We start from the raw sequence: 13,086 nt of genomic DNA, 5'->3' as shown, positions 1-13,086 counted from the left end.
ACTGCTTTTTGAAGAGGGGAGGATTTAATTACTTCAGGATGCTGTAATAGTTTTTAACGAAGAAAACACGCAAATGTTGATGAAACAGCATGAAAAGTAGCAATGTCACAAAGGGAACATAATAAATGCGTTTCTGCTACACAGGAGACTCGAATCCCGGGGGTTGGACTCGATGATCTCTAAGGTCCCTTCCAACCCACACAAGACTGTGATACTGTGTGATACTGTGAAAACCATTCCCCCTTGTCCTATCACTATCCACCCTCATTAACAGCCGTTCCCCCTCCTGTTTATACGCTCCCTTCAAGCACTGTAAGGCCACTGTAAGGTCTCTCCAGAGCCTTTTGCAAGCTAAACAGGCCCAGTTCCCTCAACCTTTCCTCACAGGAGACACGCTCCAGCCCTCTGACCATCTTAGTGGTCCCAGCAGAAAGGCAGGGCTCTCGCTGCCGGGGATAGCACACTCAGACCGGCCCACCTCCCCCTGTCGGACCCACACACACTGGGCCACAGAGGAAGAAGCCGCCCACGCGCCTATCGGAGGCGGAAGGCAGGGCAAAGCGTCGTTCTGCCCGGCGCTGGAAGTGTACGTCAGCCGGTTCCATCGCTCCGGTTGGCCGCGGGGCGGGCCGTGTTGTTGGCAGCCGGGGCGGGTGGTTGAAGGAGACTCGAGGACGGGATCCCCTCCAGAGTCGCCGTCCCTTCCCGCTCCATGCGCAAGATGTTGCTGGCCGCGCTTTCCCGTGTGCTGCAGGGCCCGGCCGCCGCCGCCGGCAGGACGGTGAGCTCGGCCGGTATCTACCGGGGTCGGGAGAGGGTTGGGGAAGGGCGGGGGTGGCCGTTATCAGCGCAGCCGTTGTGCCGCGCCGTGCTGTGGTGGGGCCGCTATGGCGGGCTGGGTTTCGGGGGTCCCTGCGCCCTGTTGGTCTGTCAGTCACACGGCAGAGAACGTCACATGGTGCCGGTGTCAGAAATCATGCTGGAGTTCTATCTGTTTGTGCTATATTAAATACTGCGTAAAAAAGAACCAAACAAAATGGCTGCTGCTGCTCCGTGGCTTTAGATATATGGGGACAACCTGTGCGCTACCACAGGAGGGAGAGAAGGGTGCTCCTCTGAGTCCTGCTTCCTGCTCTCTGCAGCAGTCTTTAGAGATACCCATGTTTATGACGTTTAAAGCACATAATTCCATTTCTGAAACCCTTTTCCAGGCCTTATTTTTATATGTTTATATTTTTGTGTTGTTATATTCTGACCGTCGGCACGTGCCATATTGTAATCAGGGTAAACTTGGTCAGCTAGTTTCCCACTATGTTCATCTGACTTCTTTTGAAGTGAATCACAGAATCATAAAGATTGGAAAAGACTTCTAAAATCAGCTTGTCTAACCCCCAGCCCACCACACCATGCCCACTAACCATGTCCCGCAGTGCCACATCCACACAGTTCTTGAACACCTCCAGGGATGGTGGTGACTCCACCACCTCCTTGTGCAGCCTGTGCCACTGCATCACCACTGTTTCTGAGGAGAAATTCTTCCTAATACCCAACCCAGACCCACTATTTTCTGACAGTGTTAAAGAGTATCACTTGTCAGCTGAAGGCCAGTTGTAACCCATTGCCCTGCTTCAGTGCTGGGGTAGCTCTCTTACCTAGCAATCATTTGTTGTGAAACAGCTGTAGCTGGCTGGCTTTGTGCAGGTGGCCTCACAGAGCAGGGTCAACAGGAGGCCTTGCTGTGTGTATTGGGACTACGTGGAATATAGACCTAAAAGCATTTCCTAATTTACAAGTAAATTACAAGTAAAATATCTGCATTAAAATTTTCAGGTTTGGGTGCCCAAAATGTGTTCCTTCCTCCACATACTTGGCCTGCTCCTGGCATAGTGTTATCCAGAAGTTCAAACAATATCTCAGTATGGTTTTTGGGATCCTGGAAGCTTCCAATTATTAACTATTCCTGTGTGTTTACAGTGAATTTACAAATTACCAAATAAATTAAAGCAGTTTTAACCCATAGGGCATTATTTTGTAACTAATTGTAAAGCATAAAGATGGGTTTCTGTGACTCAGAGCTTACCTAAAGGGAAACTACTTTTCTCACAGCGTTCCAATTAGCCAGTAATTAGCTGATTCTCCTCCCCCAGTTGTTTGTTACAGTTACTTACTCTTTTTTTTCCTTTCTTTCTGTGTTTTTTCCCCTCTTCCAAATGCTGCTAACCTAGGGAGCTGTTAGTGAGGTAAGGCCTGAACCAGTTTTGTCAAAGGATTTTCATGTTTGTATCTTCTGATGTTTTCTGGCCACGTATTAAGAACTTCTGCAGAGATTCTCCAGCAGTGCATCTATTCAGGTCTGGAGCTTGGACCAGGCTGACCTGCAGAAGTCCTTTCCAACCTCAGTCATTTGTTGGTTCTGTGAATCCCAAACTCGTGACCGACTTCCAGCTCTAGAACTAAAATAGCTTTTTATCACCGGTAATACTGGTGCATCGTGGTAAAGAGTGTAGAAACCCGGTTTAAATTAAGAACTCCAAATATTTAATCTGATAACAAGGGAGCTTGTGAGGTCATGACAGACAAACTAAATGGCCAACAGGAGATAACCAACAAGCATTGAGAAATCTCTCCTGGCTTTTGTCCCGTTGTTATGTGTATCAGTCGTAGCTTTGTTGGAGACAGCAGTGGGTAGTCTCCACGTTTAAAAAGAGCTAACTTTGAGCTGAACATATGCAAGTTCCGTGGTTGAATAAACTTCTCAAATGTATGTGTGACAATTAGCAGTACAACTTTGCTGCTGAAGGTTGAGTGCTTTCCTCACACTGTGGCCACAAGGCACGCGTGGACAATTATCATGTACTGAAGTTACCTAAGAAAACCAGTTGTTAGCTAATAGACTGTGCACATAGACTGAACAGTAATGTGTCTTCAAATATCTTGTCTCTCTCCTGCTGTGTCCCTCATTCTATAGTTCTGTATTTCATGCATCCTTCCATCTTCTCCTCCCTCTAAAGGAGAGTAGTTCACATTCCAGAAGTCTGCTGTGTTGGGTTGTGTGTTTTTTCTCGCAGGGAAGTTTTTTCTGCTGTCATTGTGAAATTGCAGTCAGTGTGAAGAGCCATCTTAATTGGCAGTGACACTGCTCATATAAGGAACCTGTCAGGTGAAGGGAAAAGTATATGTTTTTTGTGATGTTGATCCTTTTTATAGTCTTCTGAGGCTTATTTCTTTTATTTAGTTAATCAAGGGTATCAAGAATTTAAAATTCTGTTCCCATTTTCTAATCTTAATTTAAATAGTGGGTTTTGAACTAATAGTGCATACATTCAAAATCCAAGTTCTCTGATATTATGAAGATATGCCACTGGAGAGTTTCAGTCACAAAGTATCTCAGTGTCAGCGTACTGTTAGAAATTATTTGAGGCTACATCTGTTACTGCTTGGTAATTACATGTCAGTCTTGTTCACGTTTTGTTTTTCTTTTTAAGGCCTCTCGAGTGATGGTGGCATCACGTAACTATGCCGACTTTGCAAATGAAGCTTCATTCGAAATTAAGGTAAAGAAGCTGAATGTTTAATACTCATATCCTGTGGAAGCAGCACTGTGGGTCCTGACATGATGGATCTCACCCCATCCCATTTCAGTTACAAAAGTACTCTTTGCAACTTGCTCATGGTTTGGGGAAGAAGCTGTGTTGTATGTTGTTGGGGTTTGCTTTTTAAAAAAGACATTATGACCTGACTTTGAAACTGGCATTTAATAATAGTAAAAAAAAAAAAAGTGGTCTTGATAAACAGGATTGATGAGTGTCAAGAAGTAACTACTTGTTGAACTTCACAGCCGTGTGACCTCCATCGCCTGGAAGAAGGCCCTGCTACCACAGCTGTGCTGACACGAGAGGAGGGGCTCCATTACTACAAGTCAATGCAGATGATACGGCGCATGGAGCTGAAGTCTGACCAGCTGTACAAGCAGAAGATTATTCGTGGCTTCTGTCACTTATATGATGGTCAGGTGAGACTCTTATTTTCCCCCAAGACATTTTCATACTGTCTTGCCCTATTTAATTTAGGGATTTGAATAGATGAGGTCGTAAATCTGGAACTGAGTGTCTGTGCATGATGTCTGAAGTCATAGCAGGCCTGCGATTTGGGTCATTATTTCCTTACAAATGATGTAAAGGATGCCATTCAGAGGGACCTCAACAGACTTGAAAGGTGAACCTGATGAGGTTCAGCTCAGCAAAGTACAAGGTTTTGCACTTGGGCTGAAGGAATCCCAGACATCTATACAGACTGGAAGGAGTAGCCCTTGAGAGCAGCCCTGAAGAGCAGGAACTAGAAGAATTCTGCAGGTCTTTTCACCTTCTTATTGTCTTCTCTGTAATTTTCTTGGTTGCACACAGGACAGGTTGGAATATAGAGCCCAAGGCTATTGTAGCTCCAGGTTCTGCAAAGTCAGGCCTATTCCTCCTTGGGATTTCAGGCACTCTGCTGTAATGCATGCTTTTCCTGTTTCTTGCTTTATTTCTTGTATGGGGGACCACAGACAGACCGTCCCACACTGCAGCCTGTGGAAATGGTGTGCTTCCTCTTCATTGCTGAACTTGCTTTTCATTGCTGAACTTGCTTTCCATTGCTGACAGGAGGCTTGCTGCGTAGGGATTGAAGCTGCCATAAAGCCTACAGACCATGTGATAACAGCATACAGAGCTCACGGTTTTACCTATGCCCGAGGCGTCCCAGTTCGAGAGATTCTCGCTGAACTTACAGGTTTGTGCTGGATAAAATGAGGGTTCACATGCTACTGCAGTAGCCTTAGGATTAGTTTTGCTCAAGTTTGATTCTTTGTCTCACCTGTAACTTTTACTTCTGGCTGTTGTTGCGGGGAGGACAAATGTAGATTATTGCAGTTAACTTGGAACAGTGTTCATGTTTTTCTTGCAGAAGCTAAGGTAAAAGGACTGTATATATTTCTTGTTAAGAAGTATGGGTTAGATAGATGAGGAATGTAGACCATATGGGCTATTTCAAATAGGAAACCACCTGAGGTGTTTCAGTGTCCTGAAAAATACAAAAGCACTTTATAGTAAAGTAGGGTCTAAAATTAATGAATAAATCTTACTTAGTACTCCTCAAGTGATGTTTTCATTAGCATTCTTCCCCCCGGCTTCGCTTATTTGTTTGGTGATACATTTAACTATAAGTTCTGTGGGGAGAGGCTATTATGTCTGATGTATGAGAAGCAGTATCTTAACTCTCCTGAGATTAATCTCATGACAACAGTAACGTGTCTCAGTATTATTACTTTTGGGAATTGAATTAGGTGTTACCATTCGTGTAGTATTTTTCTTCTGAAAAAAAGAAATCACTTGTTCATGTTCCAGGTCGAAAAGGAGGATGTGCGAAGGGCAAAGGAGGATCGATGCATATGTATACCAAAAACTTTTATGGTGGTAATGGTATTGTCGGTGCTCAGGTATATACGTAACTTCTACTTTAAAACATGAGTTCCATTTGGCTGGTTTCCCATCCTAGCGTTTCTTCTCATTTTTCACAGTGTGAACCTGTATGCAGCTACTGTTGCTCTGTGGCTGTTAAATCTGTTGTTATTCTGGCTTTCTGACAGCTTTGCAATATGCATCAAGCCAAGAATATAGTTACTATTTATACTTTGGCTGCTAGGTAGATTGCCACCAACCCATTTCCATTTGTTACTACTCTTTTATCTGTTAAGCACATCCCTGATATCAGGAGTGTCTTCACGCTTCACAAGCAACCTGTCTCCAACATTCTCTAACCGCTGTTCTAAAACCCTTGTTTGTCCTGTCCTGTGATAGGTTCCTCTTGGAGCTGGGATTGCGCTGGCCTGCAAATACTTTGGTAAAAATGAAGTCTGCCTGACTTTATACGGGGATGGTGCAGCCAACCAGGTAAACAAGCTGTGTGAGGTGGCTCTGTGAGGAGAAATGTGACTGTGGGCAGTCAGTTTTCCTTCTGTGAACTGTGAGCTCTGCCTTTCTGGGTTGTAGGGGAGCACCTTCCCGTGTCTGTCCAGTGTCTGCAACCCAGACAGCATCTGGCTTTGGATCTGTTGTAATGATGGTTTAAATAAATGAGTCTTCTGATATCAGTGCATCTTGCTGAGCCACTTACATTGAGACAGTTATATTCATGGTACTGGCAGAGAAATAAAGCTGGGTGGAAAAAAGAGTGCACCGTTGATTTTACCTTCCCACTTTCAAAACACGTGGCCTTTAAGGGTCCCTTCCAAATCAAACCATTCTGTGTTTTGTGCTACTCTAACACAGACTGAAATAGGCTTAAAAGTTAAAAAATTCTGTGAATTATGAGTGGCGATCAAAGTTACCTTACGTTATATAACTTGTCTTTTATTGCTGCTGAGCTGCAGCAAGGGGCTAATCTCAGATCACTTCCAGTATCGAAAGTTTTGCTAGCTGCAACTGAATGATTTTTCAGTAGAGCCTAATGCTTCAAGTGTGAGCTCCCTGCCCAGGCAGAACTTGCTCCTTTTCTTTCAGGGCCAGATCTTTGAAACATACAATATGGCGGCCTTGTGGAAGTTGCCTTGTATTTTCATCTGCGAGAACAATCGATATGGAATGGGAACCTCAGTTGAAAGAGCTGCGGCCAGTACTGACTACTATAAAAGAGGAGACTTCATCCCAGGGATTAGAGTGAGTACAGCTCCAGTATGCTTTGAGGCACGTGTGTGCAATATGTACATACCCATCTATTTCTATTTATATATACGTTTATAACTATTTGTAGTCATAGAAAATTTGAGATGGAGTTCCTGTTGCATTTATGATAGGAAAGTACTGGATTTGAAAGTTTCTTTTCTGGTCTCTTTTTGACTTAACTTGTTGTGTGCATCAGGTGGATGGCATGGATGTTCTCTGTGTTCGAGAAGCAGCCAAGTTTGCAGCTGAACACTGCAGAGCTGGAAAAGTAAGTCAGTAAAATGAGAAGCAATTTGAAATAGTCTGGGTAATGGTGGCGCAGTGGTAGAAGTGCCGCTTGCAACACTGGAGGCCCGGGTTCGAATCCCCTTGTGGCGCAAGTGGTAGAAGTGCCGCTCTGCTACACAGGAGACTCGAATCCCGGAGGTGGGACTCGATGATCTCTAAGGTCCCTTCCAACCTGCATGAGACTGTGATACTGTGTGTGAGTGGCACTGGAAGGGACCATTTTGCTTAACAGCACTCAGTAAGAATATGAAAGTAAATGCTGGTAGTTACCAACGTGCATTTTCATTTAAGAGGAGTTTTGTTTTACTGCTTGTGATAAGGTTGTGTGAATTGATTAAACTAAGAGAGAAAGTTGAATTAAAAGCATTTGTCACTTGTATTATTGACCTGTAGCAAATACTTAATGCTGTAACAAGTCGATTGCTTAAGGTGCTCATGTTCTCTGTATGTTCTTTTTATTAAGGGTCCTATTGTGATGGAGTTGCAGACATACCGTTATCATGGCCACAGTATGAGCGATCCTGGCATAAGGTACCATGGAAACCCTTTGTTAGCATTCACTGACAACAAGTATTGATGGTCAGAAACCCAAAACTGTGTGAAATGCGTGGAGGTTATCATAAAATCACTGTGACAAGTCTGACCACTCACCCCTTGTTTTATTTTCTGCATTAAGAAATGGAGTTTTCAGAACAAGCAATGTCAGCTCAATTTCTGTACCTTCTATTAATGAATTCTGCATTCTGTGTGACTTCGCTTCCACTTTCAAATCCAGGAAACCTTCTTCTGTATGTAGCCATGCTTACTTTGGATAATGAATTTCCAGCGGAGGGCCACTAAGATGGTGAAGAGCCTGGAGCATCTCCCCTATGAGGAGAGACTTAGGGAACTGGGTCTGTTTAGCCTTGAGAAAAGAAGGCTGAGAGGGGACTTGATCCAGGTTTATAAATATCTGAGGTGTGGGGGCCGTAGTGGTGAGGCTGGTCTCTTTTCAGTAGTGCGTGGGGACAGGACTAGGGGTAATGGGATGAAACTACAGCATAGGAAGTTCCACATGAATGTGAGAAAGGATTTGTTTACGGTGAGGGTGACGGAGCACTGGAACAGGCTGCCCAGGGAGGTGGTGGAGTCTCCTTCTCTGGAGATATTCAAGACCCGCCTGGACGCCTACCTGTGTGACGTGGTGTAGGGAGCCTGCTTTGGCAGGGGGGTTGGACTCCATGATCTCTAGAGGTCCCTTCCAACCCCTACAATTCTGTGATTCTGTGAATGCTGCTGTATTTTCTCCACATTCCTGATATTTCTTTGGTCACACCTTTTCTCTAAAAACAAGCTGTGTCCAGAACATCACCTCTGTTCAAGAGAATTACTAAGGTTCATCTCTTTGCTTGTGTTCCTCCCAGCTATCGCACTAGAGAAGAAATCCAAGAAGTGAGAAGCAAAAGTGATCCCATTACTTTGCTAAAGGACAGAATGATCAACAATAATCTTGCTAGCGTTGAAGAACTAAAGGTATGGCTTTTAGTAGGTGTTTGAACAAGCTCTTGTGCATTCACATACTACTTATATTTATTCACTTGTTCTGTGAACTTTTCTACTGGAATGTAATTTTTTGGGGGACTGATAGTAAAGATTTGTTGCACACCACCTAATGCAGCTGTGCTCTGCAGGCACTGCTTTTTGCTTTTGGGCGCTGAGTTATAACTCAGTGTAAGGCTCTGTATGTGTGTTTCAACTACATCTCTTGTCGTGTCAGCATCTAAGAAATCAATCAAATCAAGCAGATAAGGCTCTGAGCTTTGAGTCTTACACTGACAATGGTCACTGGTAGTGAAGAATCCTAGGGACAGAGCCAGAAGCTCTCCAAGCAAATAGAATAATCAGGATATTTACACTACTAAGATCTCCTTAGACCTTGTAAAGGTGGGGTTTATGCCCAGTCGAAGGGGTTGCAGTCATGTTTCTCTGTATACTTGCATTGTTTTGCAGAAAGGGAAAGTGCTCAGTGCAGTCTTGTTCCTCTGGGATAATTAATTGTACTATGCTTTGCTTTAGTAGGGAGGAAACTCGCTGTTTTCTAATTTTTTATTAGCATCTTTAACACCTCAGTATTTCATTATCACCTTTCAATTCAAAATATTGATGCCTTTTCCGAGCTGCCTTTTCTAATTAGCATTTCTTCTTTCTTTAGGAAATTGATGTGGCAGTGAGAAAAGAAATAGAGGAAGCTGCTCAGTTTGCTACCACTGACCCAGAGCCCCCACTGGAAGAACTAGGAAACCACATTTACTTCAACGAGCCGCCCTTTGAAGTGCGTGGCCCAAACCAGTGGATCAAGTACAAGTCTGTCAGCCATTCGTAAGGATAAGTGAACGCATCTACAAGAACTGTAATGACTTGGAAACAAACGTTAGCCTTTATTTAACACCTCCTCTTTCAAAAGAAGAGGTGCTGAGCAAGGCAGTCCCATCACTGTACAGATTGTCTTAAGTGCACCTGAATGTTGTTTCAGAAGGAGCTGAATTATGAGAAAGCAGCAGTTTATTTAAATTGCTATATATTTGCTTCACAGATGTTCTTTGGATTGCTGCATTTGTCATGTACAGTGTTTAAAAAAAAAAACACAAACAGAAACCAAAAAATCCATTAAACTTTAACAACATTGAATCTGGTTTTCTGATTGCTTTTTGTTGCTGTTTGTTTTTTGAAGCGGCTGATAAAGAAACAAAGACCTCTGAGTCTGGTTTTTGCTGCAGCCAAATTACAAGATCAAAACTATCGCTGTGATTCTGTGTGATCACAGCAGCCTTTGCTTAGTTGCTCGCTGAGAGTAGCTTTCATACACAAGGCTGTGTACAGTTGTAGAGGAAGAGGTGATGTATGCTGATGTACCCCTTCCTGCTTAAGCCATCAGCCCACACACCTGTCACACACCCAAAGCTCAGTGTGCACAATGCTGAAGCCAGTTGAGGTGTGTGGTACAGTCTTTATTCTGCCCTCCCAGCTTCCTGCGTTCCCCTCAGCCCCTTCCCTGTCAGCACAGCACAAGAAGCAAAAAAACAAGCCAGAATGTCCTCATATCTTTACAGCACTGCTCAGAAACAACTAACAAACATGTTGGTCTGTTATCAACATTGTTTTTCTCCTAAAGCCAAACTATAACATCATATCAGACACTATGAAGAAAATCAACTCTGTCTCAGCTGAAAGCAGGACAAGCACCTGTTTTGCAGACAAGTTTCTCTTAGCTAAGGCTTTATATTTACAGTGCTAGGGCATTTGTCTTCTGTGCTACTCTTCCATAAGCTGTTACTGGAACGTGTACAGAGAAGGGCAATGAAACTGGTGAGGAGTCTGGAGCACAAGCCTTATGAGGAACCACTGAGGGAGCTGGGATTGTTTAGTCTGGAGAAGAGGAGGCTCAGGGGAAACCTCATGGCACTCTACAAGTTCCTGAGGGGAGGTTGTGATGAGGAGGGGATTGGCCTCTTCTCCCATACAACAAACAGGACCCGAGGAAATGGCCACCCAAGGAAAAGTTGTGGCAGACGAGGCTTAGATTAGATATAAGGAAAAACTTTTTCACCCAGCAAAGCTCTGGAATGGCTGCCCAGGGAAGTGGTGGAGTCGCTGTCCCTGGTAGTGTTCAAGAGGCGTCTGGATGAGGAGCTATGAGTGGCCTGTGGTAGCAACGGTAATGGAAGGATGGTTGGATTACATGACCTTGTAGGTCCTTCCCAACCTTGTGATTCTATGATTCTATACTACTTACTGTGTAGTAAGCTGATGGTCAAATGAGCTATGTAATTGTACAAAACCTGCAAGGCAGGGAGACTATATACATATATACATCCAATAACTTAGGAATGTATCTATCTTATCTTTCATTTGCTTACTCCCATTACACATTCTGTTTCCGAAGGGCTAACCTTCTGCCTCCATGGGCTTATCAGGCGTTTGTCGGTGGATTAATATCGCATTCCAAATTCTGCAGAGAACACCGCCACTGTCTCGAGAAGAACAGAGAGCAATTACAGACAGTAGTAACTGGTTAGCGAAAAACCATCATATCCATTACTTGAAAGAGATCAAGATGTAAACTCTAGAGTGGCTGGAAAGCTGCCTGACAGAAAGGTGCTGAATGGCAGAGAAATAGCTCTGTCATGATATATACAAAAAGTTAGAGGGCATGTTATAACTTACTGTATAGCTTATGTTATGTTGTTAAAGTGTGGCAGTCAGTGTTGTTCATATATTAACAGAAGATCAGAGTAAAATAATAGGCCTATAACAACATCATAACATCTTCCCCTCTCCCCTTTTTTATTAATTACGCTCTCAGCTGTGACCTTACCGCAGTTGAAGGCATCGCAAATCATCCTTAGTGATGTCATTAAGGACAGTACTCAGTGTGTAATCCTCTTCAGCAAACTGAAAGGGAAATTGGTTCCTAAATAACTAAGTATTCCTCCTTTCAAACCAAACTGTTAACAAGGGCTGCCAATTTTTTTAAGGTGTATATATATTTATATACATATACACATATAAACATATATGTTTATTTTTACCCTTCTAATGGTATCCAGGTCTGCCCCTTGTTCTTTCAGCCAGTTTGTGAGCTCTGGGTCTGCATTCTCTTTTAAAGTTGATGCAGGCCACTGCCAGTCTTTAACAGAAAAAATAATAATAGGTCATTACACCTCAAAACAACGACAAAAGTGGTGGTTTTGAGACTATTTAAACTTAAAATACAAGATCCAAATCACCCCTTAACCAATCCCATGAACATGCACATACATACTGTCAAAGTACTCACTATCTTCTCATACCTCTGGGTTTAAGTTTTAATTGAAGCAAGTGCAATTCCTGTGTTTTTTGCTCCAGAGATCGTTGTAGTAGGGTCTGATACTCCTTCTCCTTCTGGACGAGTTTCTCCAAAAGCCTGTTGTCATACAAGAGAGACAAACAGCCACCATGCTGAGAATAAATCTAACTGAAAAAACACATGTATTGATCATTTTTTAACAGCTGCCCCAGGACTTGATACAAGGGATACTTGACACTCTTCAGTAACATGCTAGATTCTGTTGTCTGAGTCTCAGCTTGGCGGTAGCAGTTTAAGTCTCTCATCTTTGCAGCAGAATTTAGTAAATACTTTGTAAATTCTTTTCCTGGTGTTCAGCAGTTTCCCTGGGCAGAGTTTCTCTTTCTTTATAATTTACTACAAGGCAGTGTAACGCTGCGGTGATTTACTTTGCACCCATACAGAAGATGCATCGGCAGCAACATGTAAGTATAACCCATGAAGAATAGGAAAAGTGCTTTGAAGAGCTCTGCGTATGCTCATTAGTGAGCCTGCCACTGGGTTACCTTATGGTCTCTTGCTTGAGTCTGCCCAGCTCAAGGCTAAGATGCTGCTGAGCCTCGTGTGACACCACGGAGCTGAGGGTGCTGACTCCTGATGTGACGGCAGCATCCTCCGTCCCGTTTTGTTCAGAGGGACGGAAACTCTCTTCCACTTCATCACAATCTTTGTCACCACCTTCAGTTTCTGATGCTGGCTCAAAGTGAGCTCGAAGTTCTGATAAAATGAAATAATATAAGATTTTATTTCAGTAGGTTTATATCTCCATAGGGTAGCACAGTTTGCTCTTTGTTACTGCAGGTGGAGGAGTCTCAGCTGAGGCTGAGGACTTGTTTCATGATGTGCAGAGGAGTAGGAAAAGCCCGTGCCCTTGATGAAGTAACACAGGGGATGCGGGTCATGACGTGCTGATGGAGTGTGCTGAAACATCTACCTGTTCCATTTGCCACACAAATGCACAATCAGCTTTTCCTTTTAGTTTGTTTACAACCGAATTATTTTACCTGGAATAAGAATGGTGACTGCTGCTTGGACTGCACGGCGAATTATATTGTCCATTGCAAACATCCAGTGGGGCCTTATTAAATGATTTCTTAACACTTTGTTCACCTGCAGATATATGAGCAAGTAAAAGTTAAATTGCAACAAACAATATTTTCTTGCAAATTAGGAAATAAAACTTGTTTTTCAGTATTAAGGTGAAGTTTTAAGCGCAAGAATCATCAAAACCCT

At 43.3% G+C, this 13,086-nt stretch overlaps 2 protein-coding genes across 8 annotated transcripts in view; one reads left to right on the top strand and one right to left on the bottom strand.

The window, feature by feature from the left end:
* The first annotated feature begins 636 nt into the window (after positions 1 to 636).
* Positions 637 to 9,656, top strand: PDHA1 (pyruvate dehydrogenase E1 subunit alpha 1). 2 transcript variants are annotated; one of them, XM_015886305.3, is made up of 12 exons: positions 637 to 781; positions 2,226 to 2,240; positions 3,486 to 3,554; positions 3,839 to 4,012; positions 4,644 to 4,770; positions 5,385 to 5,476; positions 5,838 to 5,930; positions 6,540 to 6,695; positions 6,898 to 6,969; positions 7,453 to 7,520; positions 8,393 to 8,501; positions 9,181 to 9,656. In XM_015886305.3, exons 1-12 carry the CDS (start codon positions 713 to 715, stop codon positions 9,349 to 9,351), a joined length of 1,215 nt encoding a protein of 404 aa, XP_015741791.1. In that variant the 5' UTR covers positions 637 to 712; the 3' UTR covers positions 9,352 to 9,656. The 2 variants fall into 2 exon arrangements, with proteins under 2 accessions (XP_015741791.1, XP_015741801.1); XM_015886315.2 differs by lacking the exon at positions 2,226 to 2,240.
* Positions 9,383 to 13,086, bottom strand: part of MAP3K15 (mitogen-activated protein kinase kinase kinase 15) — a 61,476-nt gene continuing 57,772 nt past the window's right edge. For all 6 annotated transcript variants that reach the window (XR_014947131.1, XM_015886264.3, XM_015886275.3 and 3 more), the window contains 6 exons: positions 12,858 to 12,963; positions 12,360 to 12,570; positions 11,819 to 11,931; positions 11,558 to 11,655; positions 11,344 to 11,420; positions 9,383 to 10,995 (listed from right to left, as the gene is read on the bottom strand). Coding sequence is in view for 5 of the 6 variants with exons in the window: in XM_015886264.3 (XP_015741750.2) it covers positions 10,914 to 10,995; positions 11,344 to 11,420; positions 11,558 to 11,655; positions 11,819 to 11,931; positions 12,360 to 12,570; positions 12,858 to 12,963 (687 nt within the window). In the remaining variant the exon portion in view is untranslated. The remainder of the gene's footprint in view (positions 10,996 to 11,343; positions 11,421 to 11,557; positions 11,656 to 11,818; positions 11,932 to 12,359; positions 12,571 to 12,857; positions 12,964 to 13,086) is intronic.

Source organism: Coturnix japonica, chromosome 1, assembly GCF_054131305.1.
Source record: "Coturnix japonica strain WE chromosome 1, WE-NBRP24, whole genome shotgun sequence".
In the NCBI taxonomy this organism is placed as follows: domain Eukaryota; kingdom Metazoa; phylum Chordata; class Aves; order Galliformes; family Phasianidae; genus Coturnix; species Coturnix japonica.
The sequence above is the reverse complement of the archived record's forward strand: the minus strand, read 5'-3'. Positions and strand labels throughout refer to the sequence as shown.